The 20,820-nt window shown below is 39.6% G+C and overlaps 1 protein-coding gene across 4 annotated transcripts in view; it reads left to right on the top strand.

The window, feature by feature from the left end:
• Window positions 1-5,981: 5,981 nt before the first annotated feature.
• The window catches only part of UGGT1 (UDP-glucose glycoprotein glucosyltransferase 1), a 114,834-nt gene continuing 99,995 nt past the window's right edge, over window positions 5,982-20,820 (top strand). For 2 of the 4 annotated variants that reach the window (XM_087434997.1, XM_087434996.1), the window contains exons 1-4: window positions 6,702-7,014; window positions 9,234-9,369; window positions 13,735-13,817; window positions 16,269-16,399. In XM_087434997.1, the coding sequence (XP_087291123.1) occupies window positions 6,840-7,014; window positions 9,234-9,369; window positions 13,735-13,817; window positions 16,269-16,399 (525 nt within the window). In that variant the 5' untranslated portion in view covers window positions 6,702-6,839. The other 2 variants (XM_087434998.1, XM_004423940.3) reach the window with 2 other exon arrangements.

The raw sequence follows: 20,820 nt of genomic DNA, 5'->3' as shown, positions 1-20,820 counted from the left end.
GGGGCCTTCATTTGCTGGAGTTGAAGATTAAGAATTTTAGAGGTCTTTCTTTTAGGTGACTCATCTAGAATGGGAGACAGCTGGTTTGCCAGATTAACCAAATCTGGAGCGGATATAGTTTCCCATTCCATCCAGGTCCTTTCCACTAGAAGGGAAAGGTCTCAGTTCAGCCCACTAATAAACACAGAATTAAAAGCTACCTGGGTGGAATCAACATCTGAAGGAAGACTAGAATTTTCTTTAAAAACAATCTGAAGTTGATTGTAATAGTTATCAACAGGTTCATCAGGTTTTTGTGCACAGCCTGAATTTTGTTTCAATCACTAGGCTTTGGGAAAGCCCTAGGAATTGCCCGAGGACGTCACCCAGCAATTACCAGAGCCTGATCATACAATAGGTCTCCTGGTTGTAACTCTAGAGACCTTTCAGGATTTTCCCAATTAGCAGTTTCCATCCAGTGCAGGGCCTGGCCTTCACTGACAAGCACATGAACTAGCTGACATAAGTCAGAGAAACCAGGTTGCTAAGTTTGAAGGACGATATTCAATTCCTCAGCAAATCTGTGAGGATCTTCGATTACTTTGGGAAAATCTTTGACTATGGCTCACAGTTCAGCTTTAGTCTAGGGAATATAAGACACTAAGGGCTTAGGCCCTGGATCCTCAGAGGGCTTAATTTTAAAGGGACAGATTCTGATAGATTCAGAGGAAGAGGGAGTGGGGAGAGGTTCAGGAAGAAGGAGAAGTTTGGCAAGACTGTTAGTATGGGGGAACTGAGAGTACAGAGAAGATGTGGACGGTATAGAAGGGAAGGAGGAAGATGGTGCCAGAGGTGTTACTGAATCAGGTTTGTTTTGCCTGCCGCCCAGAAAGCCAATCACTGAGACCACGAGATTGCAGAGAGAGAGGGTTTAATCACAAGGCAGCCAAGTGAGGAAACGGGAGAACGAGTTTCAAACCTGCTTCCCCGAAAATAGGGACTAGGGGATATTTATGGAGTAGGGGGCAAGGTGGTCTGAAATAATTGGAGGTGAGGAGAGATGAGGTAATTGATGATCTGCGCAAGCGTAATCAGGCTTCCTGCCTCTTTGTAGGACACATGTTCACAGAATGGCGGTATTAGCATGACCTGAGGGTGGAGTTCCAACCTCTTGCAGTCAAAAGGTTGCTTATTGGACACCTGTCTGCTTATCAGACACATGTCTGCGTGGGCCCAGTTGATGGGTTTGTGGTCTCAGTATGGCCTGAAGTGGACAAGGGGTTCAGTTCCTGAGAAAAAATAGCTCAAACACCCATTACCATGGTGACCTCGGCTCCAGGGGGATGTTACCCATAGGAACCTAGTGGGAGTCAGATAGCATATTGCCTAAACAGCGCAGTTAACGCTGGGTGGGGGAACAACTGAAAGCTACAATCACTAATTGCAAGAAGGAAAAAAAAACTTTAGTTCCTAGCTACTTAATCATCAATGGCTAACTGCGGATTTCAGAGGCAGAGCCTGAGCACCGGGAGCCGGGGGAGAGGGAAATGATGGTGCTGGAGGAGAGGAACATGAGGCTTCGGAAGCCATTTTATCCTTCTTTAATTGTTTGCCTCAGTTAATCTTAAAATTTTATTTTGCAAAGAGACGATTTTAGACTCCTGGTAATGTTTGGAAGCTCAAAATTCCAATTGAAATAGGCATTCCATACAGTTTTGGAAATTACAGAGCTATGGGTGTCCAATTCCGTTTTAAGAAAAGTAAGTTTGAGGAGTTCAGAATTTCCCTGTTATGGCCATTGATTTTCTAAACTACTTTTGGTTAAACTGGTCCATTTGGTTAGAAATGTGCACGAGGAATGACCGGTGTTTTTAAACATAAAATTGGCTGGGGTCCCTGTTGGGGGGCACTCTCAAAATATTTAGATAACTGAGCTCCCATTTCTTAGAGGTTTTTCTTTAGAGCAGAAGAATAATTCTCAAACAGCCTAAACAGCTCAAATAGCTTAAATAGCCTGTAACTCAAACAGCTTGAACAGCTTAAATGGCCTGCAGGCTTAATACCAGCCAGTTCCTAAGGAAGAGTACTACTTCATTAAGATGAATGGAAGGTCAAATCAACGCAATTTCCAAAGAACAGTCCGGTTCCCAAGGGAATTGGACTGAAGGTGATTGACACAGTTCTAAGGGACAGTCTTCTCCCAAGAGAGTCAGGCTGAAGGCTGGACAAGCACAGTTCCAATGAATTGTCTGAAAATCAGACTGAAAGTTAACCAGTTTTAGTAGCAACAGTCCGGTTCCAAAAGGAATCAAACTGAAGGCTAGTGCCATTCAAAGAAACAGCCTGATTGAAAGAGTCAGGCTGGTGTGCTGAGTACTCGCAGACAAACAAGGCCTTAACCAAAAAAAGACAAAGCCTCAAAACAGATCCTGAACAAAGCCTGGAGAGCCTCAAATGCAAAGGAAGTGGAAGCTCAGATCCAGGAGAAAATACTTACCCTCAAACTCCAGGGTGGGTGAGAAAAGCTGGGAGCTCAATGGGCTCTTTCATGGGTACTGCACCTGTTTGCTCAGCAGCCTCAGAGTTGTCAGGGTTCTTCTCTGAATCTCTGTACTGGCCACCAAAATGTTGACCTTAAACAAACAGCCAGTTATCTCTCCAGCAAAAATGGGTTTATTTGGGATCAGCAAAGAATTGCAATTTGGAATCTACAACTATAGTGAGCACCGTGCAAGTCCCCCTCCCTCCCCCCAACCCCCCCCAGCCCACCTCCAAACCCCCCCCCTGCCCCCCGCAGCAAGGGAGGAGAAACTCTTTTACAGAGGGAAAGAGGAATTTGGGAGGGCTATTGTAAACCAAGAGCCCACTGGAGGAATTTGATGTGTAGCGGCTTTTCATTGGCTGAGTTGTGACAGTCTCTCACTGGCTGAGATTCTTGCTGGTCAAGAAGAGGACGTCTTTCTTCTTCCTGTTGGGCTCTGCTCCCTTTTGGCCTCCCAACTCCACTTTAATGAGGTTTCCCTTTATTAATTTGACAAATTGGTGAATCTACATTGACATATCCTTATCACCCAAAGTCCATAGTTTACGTTAGGGTTCACGCCCGCTGTTGTACATTCTATGGATTTGACAAATGTGTAACTACATGTATTCATCAGTATAATATCATACAGAATAGTTTCACTGAAGTAAAAATCCTCTGTGTGCCACCTATTTGTCCCTCCCTCCCTCTAACCTAACTGAGATCTTTGTTAGGCTAGAATAGTTTTGTATCTTGATTTTGGTGGTGGTTACACAAATTTGCACATGTGATAAAATGAAAGACCTATACACACACATTGTACCTATGTCAACTTCCTGGTTTTGCTACTGCACAAAATTGGGGTTCTCTTGCCCAGTGCACATAAAAAACGTGCCAATTATTATGGCATCAGCTTTTGGGAAAAGAAAACAGTTTTATTGCTAGATCAATCTGCAAGGAGACAGGGGCATCTTCTTTCAGACCTGTCTCCCCAATTCAGGGCTTTGGGGTAAAATTTATGGGATGAAGGGCACAGTGACCTGAAGTGTAGAGATAGATGATTGGAGGTAAGGAGAAGTGAGGTAATTGATGATCTGCACAAGCATAGTCAAGCTTCATGCCTCTTCATAGGATACATGTTCACAAAATGGTGGTGTTAGCATGATCTGAGGGTGGAGTTTTCATTCCTTTGACATCAAAAAGTTCACTTATTGGGCATTTGTACAGGCCCAGTTGATGGGTTGGGGGTCTCAACTGGTCTGAACTGGACAAGGGGTCTCAGTTCCTGAAAAACCAGTCTTACTTACTCTGTTGATGAGATTGAGTCAGTTGAACTGGTCCTAGAGTGTTGGTGCTTACAGTTTTGACATCGTACCATAGTTATTGAGATGTAATCACTGGGGAAACCTGGCGAAGGATATATGGGACTGCTCTGTACTATCTTCGCAGCTTCTTGTGATCCTGTAATTACTTCAAAATAAAAAGTTAAAAAATATTTTAAAATATGTTTTTGTTCAAATAAAATAGCTCTGAATTGTCTGAAAAAGGTTCAGAAAAAGAGAAACTCAACTTTCTTAGAAGCTTTGCACTATCTATAGTTGTATGTTGTAACTAAGCAAACACTGGTGTTGTTCACGTATCACAGAGCAGAAGACCAAGTTAAAAAAAAAAGTAAAAAACCAACTCTGCAATGCGATGAAATAAAAAACAATTACTTTTTTATGGAAGCATCACCTGAAGGGATTTAAAGAGGGGTGGAAAACACAGTGGAAAGCACTAACACAAAAGCTCCCTCAAGAAATGAATTTTAAAATGCTCATTTTCATTCCTTAAAATTATTTTAACCTCTTTTGTTCCAGCAAGGAACAGAAAACCCAACAGTCAGCAGAGGGGAAGGGGGGATGGAGAAGGGTGAAAGGGATAATTCGGCACATGTGTTTGGTGATGGGTTGTAATTAGTATTTGGGTGGTGAACATGATGTAATCTATGCAGAAATAGAAGTATAATGATGTACACCTGAAATTTATACAATGTTATAAACCAATGTTACTGCAATAAACAAAAAATTAAAAAAAAAAAAGAAGTTCTTAAACAGTGCAGATATACAGTTATTAGAGTAAGGAAAGCATTTGTAGTCCTTGTTCTGGCATTCTCAGGGGAAGGACTTTGTCAATGAAAATAATCCATAACCAATCTGTAAGCAAAATTGGGGTGAGTTTATTATGACCTAGATCTGAGGACCACATAGGCCAGGAGAGTCCTTTCACAAAGGAATGGAGCTCCCCAAAGAAGTGGGGTTGTACCAAGTGGTCATATACCATCAAAGGGCATGTATCACATATGATTGGAACGTCCCTTTTACAATAGTCACAAGATTGCTTTCCCAGCACAGCAGTTCACACAGCAATTGATGAACACAGCAGGTAGCTAAGTCTGTGGTCTTGAGCTGGGTGTTCACAGGGTGAACGCAGCAATCAATTCCCAGCCTAGGGAGAGATGCTTATCCTTAAGGGAATGCTGATGTGGCAGAAGTCACATCTTTATCTTACAGGGCATTGTTCTTGTCTTTGGGACTTAGTAACTGCTTAAAGCAGATATACAATGCATGCTTAACAGCCATGTCCTGCCCTTTTGGAAAAACAAGGTCAGGCCAAATTAGTTTTGCACCAAATGGCTCCCTCATATACTCCAATATATGCTATTGCTTGTCATTTATTTATCAACTGTTTATGTCACATAGTCAAAAGTCAGTCAATATTTTACACTTTATATGTACTTTTTGAGGTACATATTTTGGTTTTTAGTTTACTTTGACTTAGTTGAAAATATACCCTCCAAAAAGGTATTCATTTCTGGGTGGGTAAAGTAATCTGCCCAGAGTCACACATTCTAAAACAATTTTACACAGTAATTTATATTTGCCAAAAAAAAAAAAAAGAAAAATCAAAGGACAAAGTAATTCCTGCAGATTGAGTTGCTGCTGCCAGTATAAAATAAGCTAAATCATCTCACAAAATTTAAAAAGTCTTCCTTTCTCCATGCTCCCTGGAACAGACGCTATCATAGTTTAGGGTTTAAAATAAAGTCTAAGATGATCAAAAAGTTTAAGTCATTTTGCCCTTCATTGTGCAACAGTGCTTTTAATAGACGGGTTACAGGAAGCAGACTCTGAAGCGCCCGGAGTCCAAACCTTGAGAACCCTGTATCTGGCAGAGCTTTCGGGTCTCAGCTGTGCACCGCGTAAATCCCCACAACCCCGGAAGGCGCGCCCTCAATCACACTGAAGGGCGGGAGCAAGGATAGAGGCGGGGCATCCCCGGATAGAAAATGGCGGCGGCGCGACGCTCTGGGCTGCCCCGGCCACGATTCGGTAGCCGGAAGTCCTCCGGCCCTCGCCATCAGGAAGCGGAAGTAAAGGGCAGCGGCGGCTGAGCTACTGCCTTGCGACGCCGGCTCGTGAGCGGAGCGGCGGCGAAGGCGCGTGTCGGCTGCTCACTGGCGCAGCCGCTGCCGCCGCGGCCGCCGCCCCGCCCCGCCCCGGCGTTGTCGCAGGCGCCGTCGCGGACGAAGCGCGGCCCCGGCTTGGGCAGGAAGGGGGACGCGAGCGGCGCGTGTGTCGCGGCTGCGCGGCCGGTGACAGGTACCCTTGGATGGTGTGGGAGGTCTCGTGGACAGGGAGAGGGTCTGGGGCGCGAGGCGACTCTGTGCCCTGGTCACCTTGAGCTTCCGCCTCTTCCTTGACTCAGTTCCCCTTCCCATGTCCCAGCCCTCTCCCTATTTGCGAGTCCCCTGAGTTGTTCCTCGTTGGTCTTCTGGGCAAAGTATCAGTTCTGCGAGGGTGGCCGCGGGCTCTCCTTAGCCGTTCTGAGCCTTCATTGAAGAGCTTTGAGATCCACGTGGCCAAGTACAGAAGGAGGTGGGGGAAGTGCCCTAACGTGAATTTGGACCATTCCTGACCCGAAGTAGGTTGAGAACTAGCAGTTTGCAGGACTCTGATTGGAGACTGACCTGATCTTTTTCTAGATTTTCGCTAAAATGAATTCGGGTGATGCATATTGGTTGCTGAATAATACGAGGATCTGTTGGCTGGAAATTAGATGATCCAGTTTCACTTTGAGTGCCAGGACCTGCCAGAAGAATAAGATCTGTGGACAGCGCCAATTAGTTATGGATGTGAACTGTTCTTCTTCCTTGGCCAGTATCTCTAGATTGTTTTGTATTTCTTGCCAGATTTGAGAACTAGCATATTTTGTTCATTTGAAGTCTTGGGGTCTTACGCCTTACTGTGCTGCACTGTTTTGGAAACATTCATCATGAACTGCGGCCTCCCGGGTTGTCATGTGGAAGGACTGGATGGCATGGTGTAGCAAAGCACCTGACCCAATGCTTCCCCGGAGTAATTGCTCAGTAAATGCTGTCGTCACTGCCGCCTCCCTCCACTCTGCATGCAGTCAGCCTGAGGTCACTCTGCAGTGGCATCCAACTTCTCATCCGGAATCACCACTTTTGGGGGGTTACGTATCTAGGCCCCTTCAGGAAAAATCGCAAACATAGCTGTAGCATAATACTACTTGAATATACTCTGTCTCCAGCTTAGAAACTTAGTGACTTTGGGGGAGGATTTTTTGTTTTTTTTTTTTCCTCTAACCACAGAGGGTATATTTCCAAGGCATATTTTTGAGGCCATGTAATAACGATGTAATTTAGAAGATGATTTTCAGCTTCTTTTCCCTATAACATATTTCATAGAACTGATTCTGGTATAGTACTTGGCACTTTACAAAGTGACTTCATATTGCCTCTACTTTCTCACGGTCACCTGTTGTTCCTATTTCAGAGTCAGGGAGACCAAAGGCCAGAGAAGTTATTAGGTAACCTGCTTACGGTTAAACTGCTAGTAAGGAGCAAACTCTTGTTGATCACAGATCCCCAACTCTAAAAGGTTTTTTCTTTTCGCTAACCATGTTCACTGGTGTGGGGAGCAGGTTTCTGAGGCTACAGTCCATGGACCTGTAGGGAGGGTGTCTACGAATAGTCCTAAGAGGTCTTGAGTGGTCTGAAATTTTATGTAAAAGTTTGGGTCCCTGCTTGCTCCTCTGCAGGAAATGTGAGTACCTTTTGCTCGATTCCAAAAGGGGCCACATCATCTGCCCCACTCCCTGCCGCCACAAGCCAGGAATCGCTGCTAGCATGTTTCGTTGTCAGAGATGTAGTTTGGTTAACCTTAGTCTTTATAAATGTTGATTTTTCAAATACTTATTTATAAATAGGATGTTCGTATTAGTTTTTTTTTGTTTCCAAAGAAGCTAGCAGAGCCTGAACTTAAAACTCTTCTAAAACTAACTTTTCTATTTGGTATAATTTATTTTGCTTTTGACCATTGTTCTTTAGAGATACTGTGTTTTATATGGAGCAGGATGTTGGCACAGATGATAATGCTTTTTGTGAAAAGAAGATACTGACTGGTTCCCCCCAGTATGGGCTGTCTCCCCCAATAATAGATTTTATAATCAGTATTGAGGAATTGGGGTGAGCCTGACCGGACGTTAGCATTCAGAAGCACAAGTTTGGTTTAGTGTTCCCCACATATTCGCATCCCTTTTGGGTTCCCGTTCAAATGGGTGGGGCTTGGATGCCAACTTTTATATAGGCTGGGGGCAGTCTGATTAGGGTTCTGTTAGGCTGACTTCTGGGATGAAAAATCAGATCAAAAAGTCTGCAGCTGGAGACCGTTTTCTGAAATGATCTGGACACTGAGGATCTCAGCGTGCCTGGGGAGGCTGCTGCCAAGAGTTCAGGAGGCCTGCATTCTTGGGCCATGCTGATTTACTAGTGACCCCAGCTTTCTTATTTTGTAGGTGGGGACCCATTGAGTTCTTATATTTCCTTGTTCCAGAACCTGTCTTTGAGTTTACATTCGAGACCCATCGTATTAGCTTCCTAGGACTGCCATAACAAAGTACCATGAATTGGGTGGCTTAGAACAACTGGAATTTATTGTCTTACAGTTTTGGAGCCCAGAAGTTCTAAATCAAGGTGTCATAGGACCGTGTTCCCTCTGAAATCTGTAGGGGAGGATCTTTCCTTGCCTCTTTCGGCTTTTAGTAGCCCCAGGCATTCCTTGGCTTACAGTGTAATTCCAGTGTCTGCCTCCCTCTTTACATGCCATTCTCCCTGTGTCTCTGTGCATGCCTGTCTCTGTGCCCAAACTTCCCCTTTTTTATAACACTGGTCATATTGGATAAGAGCCCACCCTAGTGACCTCACTTGAACTTGATTACCTCTGTAAAGACTCTAGTTCCAATTAAGTTGACATTCTGAGGTACTGGGGGTTAGGACTTCAAGATATCTTTTTGGAGGACACAGTTCAACCTGTAACACCCATTATTTACGTTTTTGTCTGTCTCAGCTTTATTTACTCTCATGCTTCATGAAGTATGGTTGTGTGCAAACTGCTGTGCCCTCAGCTGGCTTTTATACCTGTGTGTAGTATAGACACCCCAGGAAATGAAGTGGAGCCTTTGTAGGAAGGAGTGTAATGAACTATACACCTTTCGTTATGGGTCAGTCACTTAGCAAATATCTCTCGAACTATCAAGGTGCTGTTATATTTTGGAAGCATTTCTTTTTCTATGATATTCATGTTATTTTGTGTCCCTAAGTGTTAAGATTCAGGTTTAAACATTTCCTTGTAGCGAAACAGTTTTTTTTTTTTTTTTTTTTCCTTTTTAGGGATTTGCTATAAAATGGGACTTCTGATTGTACTCACTGGACTGTGGCTGTTTTCCTCAGTAAAGGCTGATTCAAAAGCCATTACAACCTCTCTTACAACAAAATGGTTTTCCACTCCGTTGTTGTTAGAAGCCAGGTAAGAAGACATGTTTCTCTTTCATATGTTTGAGTGAAAATGTAGGCTCTGCTAGTGACTATTTTGGAGCTTTTTAGGAAGTGAGATGATCATCATCAAGTGCATTTAGTAAGAGTCTCTTTCAGTGTGCACTGTGCTATGTGCTGTTCACAGGCTGTTAGAACACAGCATCTGTCTGTCAGTAGGATAGGACTGTAATGATTCCTAGAGATACATAGGGACTTCTTTACACAAATATATTGAATTGGTTAAATTATTATGCTATCTTCCAGGAAAAGTATAAATGTGGTAATAGGGAAGAGAGAGTTGTACTTAAAGGAAATTTTCTATTTATTTGAATTAGGTTTAAGAGGTGTTTAATAAAAGGAGGAGAAGAGAGCTTGGCAAGGTGGGGGAAAGAGGATGTGTTCCTCCTAAGAACTTGGAGACCCCAAATTAAGAGAGTGCAGGGAGAAGCTGAGGAAATGACCAGATTTGTCTGTTCTCAGATGTTCACGTTCTACATTTTAACATCTCCAAAATCAGCATGCATTTTAAATGTAAAATTAAATTTCATTCTTAGTATTTCATAAAACAATGATATGTCTTAAAATTGACAGTGTCTTAAAGTTAATAAAATACAATATAGTCAATGATGTCTTGGAAATTTTGTATTCCAAGTGTACTGTTTAGTTAGTGTTTATAACATAAATATAACCAGATCCTCTCTTTCATCAATTTTTTAATGTTGACAGATGGAAACTTACTTTTATTGTATCTCAAAGAATATATAGTTAGGTATATATCTTTCTAAAGCATAAATTTAGGTAGTTGAGAGCAAGCAGTTGGTAAGTCTCAGAATTTGATAATGCTAGAAATTTGAACTGTTACATTACTTCACGTAACTTTGTGGTCTGCTTTTGTGATCCTCAACCTAGAATTTTGCCTTCTAACATTTTCCCCTTAATCCCTAGAAAAATGTGAATGAAGAGTTTTGTTATGTTGGTTGTGTATATGAATAGTTGCATCTCCTAAGGAAAAAGCCTCATTTGGTATTGATAAGAGGACCAGTGGGAAAGTGAGACACGTAGGAGCTGATCTTGACTTGCTGAGCAGCCTCACGGACTTTCTGCTGAACAGACTTTGTTCTGTCACTTCTCTGTGCCTCCCTTTTCTCAGCAATCAAATGGCAAAAAAAAAATACCCATTGCATGTATTTCATAGTGATGTTACAATGGCTAACTTGATGGATGGGTTGAGCCCCTCGCATGTCAGAACTTGATTAGATAGAAGGTAGTTGTAGAAGTGGAGTGAGTGAAGGTCTTGTGAGATCCTAGATTACCTGAGCCAGGACATTAATAACTGAACTTTTTTCCTCTTTGCTAATCTTATTTTTGATCATTTGTCTGGTGTAAATCTAGGTCATTGAGATTTACTATCACTTTCTAAATAATTTTGTACAATTAACTATAACAAATGTTTTATGATGTTCTGCTTAATATTCATAACTGAATTACTTTCCAGTACTCTCTCTTACACTAAGTAGTTTCTTGCTTTTTGTACACTGTTTTAGAAGATTCTTATGGCATATACTTATGGACTGTTGAGAATTATGCTAAAATTGTCAACCTTAATTGATCAGTTTTTTTCAGTTTCTTTGATCTCTATGAAGTGAGTATTGTGTACTGTTTCCTTCACCAATTTCTCCATCACAAACATCTCTCTCCCCTTTTCATGATCTCCTGGCCATTTGTCATTTTGGTTCACTACTTTTAGTCCTCTTCTGTGGCTACTTGCAGACAGTTTGCCAAGGTAATGGGACATGTAGGCAACTCAAAAATGAGCTGTGCTTATTTGAAACCACTCCACAGTCACCTCCAGAGGTAGCTGGGCCGCCATTCTTCCCTTCTAGGTCAATGGCAGACATTGACGGTGGATCGCAGCACTGTCTATCTCGGCGAGAGTGAAGGGACAGAATCTCTCTCCACACCTTGAGGCATGCAGTTACCACAGACCTTTTGCCTTCCTTGCATCTAGCCCTTAAAGACTAGCCCTTAAAATTCCTGTGTATATTTTTAGATTGGGCCTGATGCTAATGAAGGGGTTGTAGCTTTGTGATTGTCCATGAAGTGATATATATTTAATTGAAGTAAAACTGTAAATGTTTTTTGAGCAGCTATAGTTCCTAACAGAAATATTGTGCAAATAAAGTACTATTATTAAAATAGAAACCAATAATCATTTATTGAGAGCTAGATATTATAATGGCCCAAGAATGTAGCCTGATAGAGATATAAATCAAATAGGTTTGAGTTTATATTCCAGATTTTTCATTTACTAATTCTGTGCCCTTATGCAAGTTAATAATTTCTCTGAATTACAGTTTCTGTATTCTAAAAATGGTTATAACTCAGGGTAGCTGTGAGGATTTGAGGACATGGGTGACTGTGCCAAGCGTAGTGCCTGTCACATAGTAGATCTTCCTTAAATGTTCATTTCCTTTCCCCTTCTGGATCTGTATAGAGGGAAGACCAATTCTGATCTCTCACAATAACTTTGGAAATCTAAGAAAACAAATTTACTACCAGATTTATGCGATTTGGTGGACATTCAGGTTGTTTCTAGTGTTTCTTTGCTTCTGCCGTAGATTTAAAACTTTTTGTTATGACATTGAGAAATGTTTATAAGTGGAGAGAATGGTATAATGTGCTCTCCCTCTGCCTGTCACTCAGTTTTTACAATTATCAACTCAAGTCCAATAACCATCACCACCACCACCCTCCTGTCTTCCCCTGCTGGAATATTTTAAAGCAAATCCCAGACATCATATAATTTCATCTGTAAAACTAGATTTTTTACTCATAGAATAGGTATAAGAAGCTAAAAAACAATTTAAAACAAAAAGCAAACAAACTTAAGCGTACTGTAAACAAACGGCAGCATTCCTTTTAATAATATCTTGTATTGTTTTTATCTTCCCTGGATTAGTTCAGCAGATGTAGTAATTAATTTTATTAAGATTGTTCAGAACTTAGACGTTGTAAGACTTACGTATGCAATGAAATGGTGAAGAAAGTATGTTTCAACAAGTTTTGCTATAATTATATGAAAAGCATGTATTAATTTGCATATGGCCTTTATAGGAGGGTCTTAGCCTCAGTGAGTCCTTGTTCTCACCACTGCAACTGTTGAGTGTATTATCTTTCCCCTCTTCTGCTAGCTTATCTTGTGAATGCGCTTTTAATTCATGAATTTAGTGTTTATTTGCATATCATAATCTATCTGTCTTAGTACCTATTTTCTTAGACTATAAGCTATTATGAGGTTGGTATGATGTTTATGTCAGTTACTAGAAAGCCTAGAAAAATGCCACACTGAAGGAGGCACTAAATAATGTAATACATTATGATAATGGGTATTTTCAGAAACCTATTTTTAGAGAAGCTGTGCGTTACCAGGAAATGTTTCTTATTTTTCCCATATTTCTGTGTCTAGCTGTGGAGTAGAGTGAGAGTTGTACACCCCAGTGTTGACAAGTAATGGCAAAGTCTTCCTTTGGCTAGGTAAGCTGAGATCCAGATCTGTAGTTTGCTTTAAGACAGTGAAAGATCACCACTACGTTAGTATTATGACTTGGAGGAGAAGATAAACAGTTTACATGAATCATTCAGTTAGTACATCTATTTTCTTTTAGGGATTTTAGACTCTTGAATGAAGGGAAGTTTGGAAGAGCCATTATTTTAGGTCAGTAGTATAAAGTCAAGAAATAAAACTAAGATGGCATTAAGTTCTAAGACCTGATTTTATTAAATCAGTGCTAAACTTAAACTAAAATTTGGTGATCTTGAAAATTTGGGTATATGGATTTTAAAAGATTAAAACATGCTGTCTTTAGTCTCCTAGAAATTTTTCTAGGGTTCGTGTTTTCCTTGAGAGAACCTTAGGTAAAACATATTTTTTGTTCTTTGTAAGGTCTTCCAGAAAATAAGTGAGCAGAACTAGTACTAGAATTATCAATTCCTAATTCTGCTTCCACTACCAGTAGCATTTTCACAAATGGGGTTTCATAAGCTTTGTTTGTATTGGGACTTGCCTGTTGTTACAACATTTTTATTATTCTAGGTTTCTTAAGGAATACCTGTTAAGCTATTAAGTGAAAAAACTACTAAGCTAATTCATTATTTATAGCTAATAAGCTAGTAAGACTTGCTTATCATTAAAAAATATATATTATACGTGTTTGTGTATAATATATATTGTAAATTAAAAGCCAAACTGGACATTTGGAAACTTAAAAACCTATTTTTACTCTCTTTAGTAATACAGCTTATATTAGAGGATTTTATTAAATTATTTTATTTCTGATATTTCCCCCTTTTCTCCCAGTGAGTTTTTAGCAGAAGACAGTCAAGAGAAATTTTGGAATTTTGTAGAAGCCAGTCAAAATATTGGATCATCAGATCATCACGGTAAAATTGAAGCAAATGCTTCTTTGACTTTGGTGTCTGGGAAAATGTTAGAAAAGATGGTATCTTTCAGAGTGTGTGGCTTGGCAGTTAATGGAAAACATTTTTATCTTGAATGACTAGAGTTGTAATGGTAGCTAGCAGCACCAACACAAACGAATAATTGTTTTTGAAGTAGTTTATAACTTTGGTTATAAGCACTACCTCTGATTTTTTTTTCCCCTCTTGTTTTTGTTCTTTTGTGTTCTTTTCTCGAAAGTCCTATGTGAATATTGTGTGGAAGTCAAATTCATTTAAATTCATTTAGTATTAACTTAATAACCATCAGATTTGATTCACTCTGTTTTCTTATGAGTGAGTTACACAGCTGATCTGTTATCATTGATTTGTTATCAGTCTGATTTGTTATCACTGATCGGTTAACAAGGATCATTTGTTATCAATGATAACAGTGATTTATCATCATTAAGTTAGTGCCATTCAAAATGTTTTCCATTATACCTGCCAGCTACCCACAACTTGAGTGTTAAGGTATCAAATGAATGACAGTGTAGACTGTGTCACTTGTTTACAGTTTATGATGTACTTTCACAAACATTTTCTAGTTCAATATAAGCTAAGTAAAGTACAAACATTAGTAGTCAGAGATGCTGATATGTGAGTAGCTAAAACCTTGAATGTTAGATTGACAGGCATAAGTCCTTGCTGAAGAAGAAATGTGTGAAAATTATGTGACTGCTGTTAATATTTAGCTGAATTGATTTTTAACTTTTTGATTTTTTTTTTTTTGTGAGGAAGATCGGCCCTGAGCTAATGTCCATGCCAATCCTCCTCTTTTTGCTGAGGAAGACTGGCCCTGAGCTAACGTCCAGGCCGATCTTCCTCTACTTTATGTGGGATGCCGCCACAGCATGGCCCAACAAGCAGTGCGTCAATACCTGCCTGGGATCCGAACCTGGGCCACCAGCAGCAGAGTGCATGCACCTAACTGCTACACCATGGGTCCGGCCCCTTTAACTTTTTGATTTTTATTAAAATAATACATATTTTAAAAGTCAAGTCTGAATCTCTTTTTTGTGATATAAGTACATAAAAGTTTTGAATAAGCATCTGTAAGTTTTAGTTATGTAATTTAGAGTCAACTAGAATTGTTTGAGTTATCAAAAAAATTATTTTAGTTTGTGATTTCACAAATTGATCAAAATGTGTTTTAAAATAAAATTTGAACTCTGACATTTAAAATGAAATTTCTTCAATATAAATGATAATGTGTTCTTGGTTTAAGTTAAGGGAGTATGAATTCTTGGAAGTGATCATAAAAGTATGTTAAGCATTTTATTTGAACTATTATTCATAGTCCTACCACCCAAAGATATTCACCGGTAACATTGTGGCAACATTTTGAGGTGTTTCTTTCTGAGCTCTTTTTCTACTTAGAAGATGCTAATGCAGTATAGAACGTTTTATATTTTGCTTTTTAAAATGTTAATATTTTTCTTAAAAAGTTTTTTTTGAATGGATGTGATTTAAAAGTCAAAGCAATATAAAAGGCTATCCACAGAAAAATCTTGTACCCTTCCTGTCCCTGTTCCTTCCTTCTGTTTCTCCTCTGCTTTTTGTAACCATTTAAATTAATTTGTTTAGCCTTCAGTATTTTCGGTTTTTTTAACCAATACATACATATGTATTCTTATTTCTTATTCTATCTTACAGTAGAAAAGATAGATTACTATATACATTGTTTTGTAGCTTGTGCTTTTCATTTAGCAATATATCCTGAGGATTTTTTCATACTGGTACATGTGTTTTTTTCCCTTAGACAGTTTGTTCCAATTGTTTGTTTAAATGCTTCTCCCCAAACTACAATTTCATCAGTATCCTTTAATACCTTGTACTTCCTCCTCACACTGCTCAGTTTTGTTGGGTTATTTGAATAGATAACGTGCTTGTCAGTGGGGATACAAAGATAAATAAATCATAGCTTCTGCCTGTGGGGGCTCAAAGACTGTTTGGGGAGGGGTAGATAGTGACTATATAATTTAGTAAATGATGTGGTAAATCCAAGAGATAAGCAAAGAAATATGACGAGAGCCAAAAAGAGATGTATTTGGTCTAGTGAGGCATGGGGTAGGGAAAGGGGGTGCCTCCTGGAGTAGGTGATCCAACTGCTGAATTCTTCCTTGGGAAGTAGGTAGGAGTTAGTCATCCAGGTAAGTGGGAAAATAACAGTCCAGGGAGGGAACAGACGAAACAAAGAGAAGAAGAGAGGAAGAGTCCAATTGCATTGTGTACTCCAGGGAATTCTAAGCATTTGACAACAGTTCAAGACAATATAGTGGTAAAATTTTGTGATTGTATACCTTTGTAACACGTAGCTTTATACTTTATGAGTTATCTTTATTTGGATATCTCTAGACATATATGATTATTTTGGTTAATGTTCTTCCTTGACAGATACTGATTATTCCTATTATCATGCTATACTGGAAGCCGCGTTTCAGTTTCTGTCACCTCTACAGCAGAATTTGTTGAAGTTTTGTCTGTCTCTTCATTCCTACTCGGCTACAATTCAAGCCTTCCAGCAGGTGAGTTCAGTGCTTATAAATGACAGTATTTTAAGGGTTGTACAACACGACGATTGGATATATTGCAGTTGTCCTGGCATTGTGTTACGGAGCTGTAACTTTTATGCCTGAAATTTTCTAGGATTTATGGTTCATTTATAAAAAATAAGCAAAGTTGATGTTAAATCTTCAAATCACAGATTATAAAAAATATAATTTGCACTTATTTTTATTTAAGAAAAAAAAAAGACCGTCTACACAAAAAAGAGACTACCAGACTTCATTTGTGCAGTGCAGCCCAGGAAGTGTATGTAGTCTTGCTAAACCAATCGACTGTGAATCTGATCACAGCTTGTAGATCTACAAGCAGTTCACAGGAAGTACAGGGGAAGGGAAATGCAAAGCAGGATCACAGGGATAGTAAGAAAATCCAGTATGTGGGAAATTTTGTAGTAAAATGGTCTGATTTCTTCAACAAATAAGTTAAAAGAAGAGAGGGAAGGGGGAAACTTCGAGAGACTTAAAATATGTGTCAACTTAATGCAGTGTGTGAATCTTATTGGATTTTGAGTTGAACAAACTCACATTGTAAAAAAAGAGAGGGAGAGAATTAAAGGTATATACACCGATTGTATATTTGAGATAAGTGTTAGTTTTAAAACTTTTTTTTTTTGGTGAGGAAAATTGGTCCTGAGCTAACAACTGTTGCCAGTCTTCCTCTTTTTGCTTGAGGAATATGGTCCTTGAGCTAACATCCGTGCCAGTCCTCCTCTATTTTGTATATGGGACACCACCACAGCGTGGCTTGATGTACGGTGTGTAGGTCTGCCCCTGGGATCTGAATCTGTGAACCCTGGGCTGCAGAAGCGAAGCTCACGAACTTAACCGCTGCGCCGCTGGGCTGGCCCCTTAAAACCATTTTTTTATTATAAAACAGGTAGAGAATACCACTCACAATAAATATAAAGTATAGTGAATTATTATGAAGTGAACCCTCTTGTAATTTTCACCCAGGTCAAGAAATAGAACTGAGCCAGGCACCTGCAAGTCCTTCATGTGCTCTGTTGCCATTACAGCTGCCTCTCGCCCTCCAACCACTTTCTCAACTTCTGTTGGAATTACTTGCTGTGTTTCTTTATCATTTTATTGCCCATGAGTGGATCTCCACACAGTAGAGTTCAGTCTTGCCCAGTTTTATAAAATTTGATAATTTGGGGAGGTGGTTCTCTTAATTTACAGGTTCTCCCTCCATCACTTTCTTTTTTGTTGGATAACTGGAACTGTTGTCCTATAAATTTTTGCAGTCTGTATTTTGTTGATCACGTACTCATGATGCAGTTCAACTTCTTCCTCGGTCCTCTGTCCCCTGCAAAGTGGTGACTGGATCCAAAGGCTTGATCAGAACTGTGTTTCTTCCCTTTGGCAAGTCTGTAGGTGGTGTTCTATCTCCCATTAGGAGGCACCTAATGTGTGGTTTCTTCTCTTTTGTGTGTGTGTGTGTGTGTGTGTGTGTGTTTTGTGAGGAAGATCAGCCCTGAGCTAACATCCGATGCCAATCCTCCTCTTTTTACTGAGGAAGGTTGGCCCTGAGCTAACATTCATGCCCATCTTCCTCTACTTTCTTTTTTTTTTTTTTTTTTTTAAAGATTTTATTTATTTATTTTTCCCCCCAAAGCCCAGTAGATAGTTGTATGTCATAGCTGCACATTCTTCTAGTTGCTGTATGTGGGACGCGGCCTCAGCATGACCAGAGAAGCGGTGTGTCGGTGCGCAGCCGGGATCCGAACCCGGGCCGCCAGCAGCAGAGTGCACGCACTTAACCACTAAGCCACGGGGCCGGCTACTTTCTCTGGGACGCTGCCACAGCATGGCTTGACAAGCGGTGTGTCAGTGTGCGCCCGGGATCCGAACCTGTGAACCCTCGGACTGCGGAAGTAGAGCGCGCACACTTCACCGCTATACCACCTGGCTGGCCCCTGGTTTCTTCTCTTTTTGATTTAGCAGCCATTACTGCTCTGTGCTTAATCCATTAATTTTTGGGGGTTGTAAAGTGGTGACTCGTTCATTCTGTCGTTACTTTTCGTCTTTTCTTGGAACGTGGATGTAAGAGGCACGTACCCTCATTTGGTACTGTTTTGTGATACTGTTCACGTGGGGAAGGCAGAATACATGCTTGGTTCTTTCCTTTTATTTACCAGGTTTCTGAATGAGTTTGATTCACTAGCATCCTTTTACTTTGACCATTTAATTTTTTGTTTCAACTTTTTTTTTATTGTGGTAAATATACATAAAATAAAATTTATCATCTTTTCCATTTTTAAGTGTACAGTTCAGTGGTATTAAGTACATTCATATTGTTGTGCAGTCATCACCACCATCCATCTTCAGAACTCCTTTCGTCTTGCAAAACTGAAACTCTATACTCATCAAATAGTAACCCCCATTTTCTTCTTCTCCCCCCTAATTCCTGGCAACTACCATTCTACTTTCTATGAATTTGCCCATTCTAGATACCTCATATAAGTGGACTCATACAATGTTTATCCTTTTGCGTCTGGCTTATTTCACATAGCATAATGTTTTTAAGGTTCATCCGTGTTGTAGCTTGTATCAGAATTTTATTTCTTTTCGTGGCTGAATAGCATTCCATTGGATATATATAACACATTTTATTCCATTCCTCTGTTGATGGACATTTGGATTGTTTCTGCCTTTTGGCTGTTGTGAATAATGCTGCTGTGGAACATTAGTGTGCAAGTATCTGGTTGAATCCCTGCTTTCAGTTCTTTTGCATGTGTATATAGGAGTATAATTCATAGATCATATGGTAATTCTGTGTTTAACATTTTGAGGAACTGACAAACTCTTTTCCATAGCAGCTGCACCATTTTACATTCCCACCAGTAATGCACCAGGATTCCACTTTCTCCGCATACTTGTCAACACTTGTTATTTTCTGTTTTTTTTGATAAGGGCTAATGGGTGGGAAGGGGTATCTTGTGGTTTTGATTTTCATTTCTCTAATGACCAGTAGTGTGGAGCATCTTTTCATGTGCTTACTGGCCATCTGTGTATCTTCTTTGGAGATATGTGTATTTAAGACCTTCACCCATTTTTGAATTAGATTGTTTGTTTTTTTTTGTTGAGTTGTAGGACTTCTGTATATAATCTAGATATTAATCACTTATGGGATATATGCTTTCCAAATATTTTTCCCATTCCGTGGGTTTTCACTCTGTTGATAGTGTCCATTGATACACAAAAGTTTTTAACTTTGATGAAGTTCAATTTATCTATTTTTCTTTTGTTGCCTGCCCTTTTGGTGTCATATCCAGGAAATCGTTACCAAATTTGGTGTCATGAAGCTTTTCCCCTATGTTTTCTTCTAAGAGTTCTGTGGTTATAATATTAGCTCTTAAGTTTAGGTCTTTGATCATTTTGAATTAATATTTGAATATAGTGGAGAGTAAGAGTCCAACTTCATTCTTTTGCACGTGGATGTCCAGTTTTCTCAGCACCATTTGTTGAAAGACTGTCCTTTCTCCATTTGGTCTTGGCACCCTTGTTGAAAGTCACTTGACCATGTGTGAGGGTTTATTTCTGGGCCCTCTACTCTATTTTTTTGGTCTATCTTTCTGTCTTTGTGACAGTACCACACTGTTTTGATTGCAGTAGCTTTATACTAAGTTTGGAAATCAGAAAGAATGAGTCTTCTACCCAGTTCTTTGAGTGCCACCCTAGTAGTCTTTGATTGCTTCTTTGCTCAAGTTTCAGGTTCATTTTGTACATCTCTGGCCCCAGATTTGTGATCAACTATTTTGCTAAGAGGCTCATTAAAGTTTTTTTTTTGATGGGGAATAGTATTTTAAGAGCACAATCTAGACACTAGGGATATTCATTGCTAATGGGTTGGTCATTGTTCTTAGGCCTTTTGAGCAGGCACAGATAGGAAATAACTACATATATATCTAAAGATAAAATATATAAGGTGATGTGAAGATGAAATACTTCATGAGTTCATACTGATATTTTCAATTCAAATTAAGAACTACTTTATTACATGTATGTTTCTTTTTTCCACATTGAGAATCTTAGTTCTTAAGGATATAAGGAATGATAGAATTAGACTCTTGTGATTACCCATTTGTTTTATCCACGTTACATACACAGTTGCCTTAAAAACAGTAGTCTTACTATTGTCACAATTACATTTATTGAAAACAGTTAAAAATTTTCCTTTGGCCTAGTGATCCCCATTCTCCCTCCCCCCATTTTTAAAAGTGAGTATATTCTACCTAGAGCATAGATGTTTCATATTATCTTCTCTTTACCCTCATTTTGTCTTAGTTCTATAAATAATTTATATCTTTAATGCTCACCACCTGTCCTTTTGCCAAATGTGTCTAGTCAGTTGGCTTTTTTGACACTTGCTTGTTGGGAGA

This window comes from Ceratotherium simum, chromosome 9, assembly GCF_057802395.1.
Source record: "Ceratotherium simum simum isolate JZ-2026a chromosome 9, ASM5780239v1, whole genome shotgun sequence".
Classification (NCBI taxonomy): Eukaryota; Metazoa; Chordata; class Mammalia; order Perissodactyla; family Rhinocerotidae; genus Ceratotherium; species Ceratotherium simum.
This window is presented reverse-complemented; position numbering and strand designations above follow the sequence as displayed.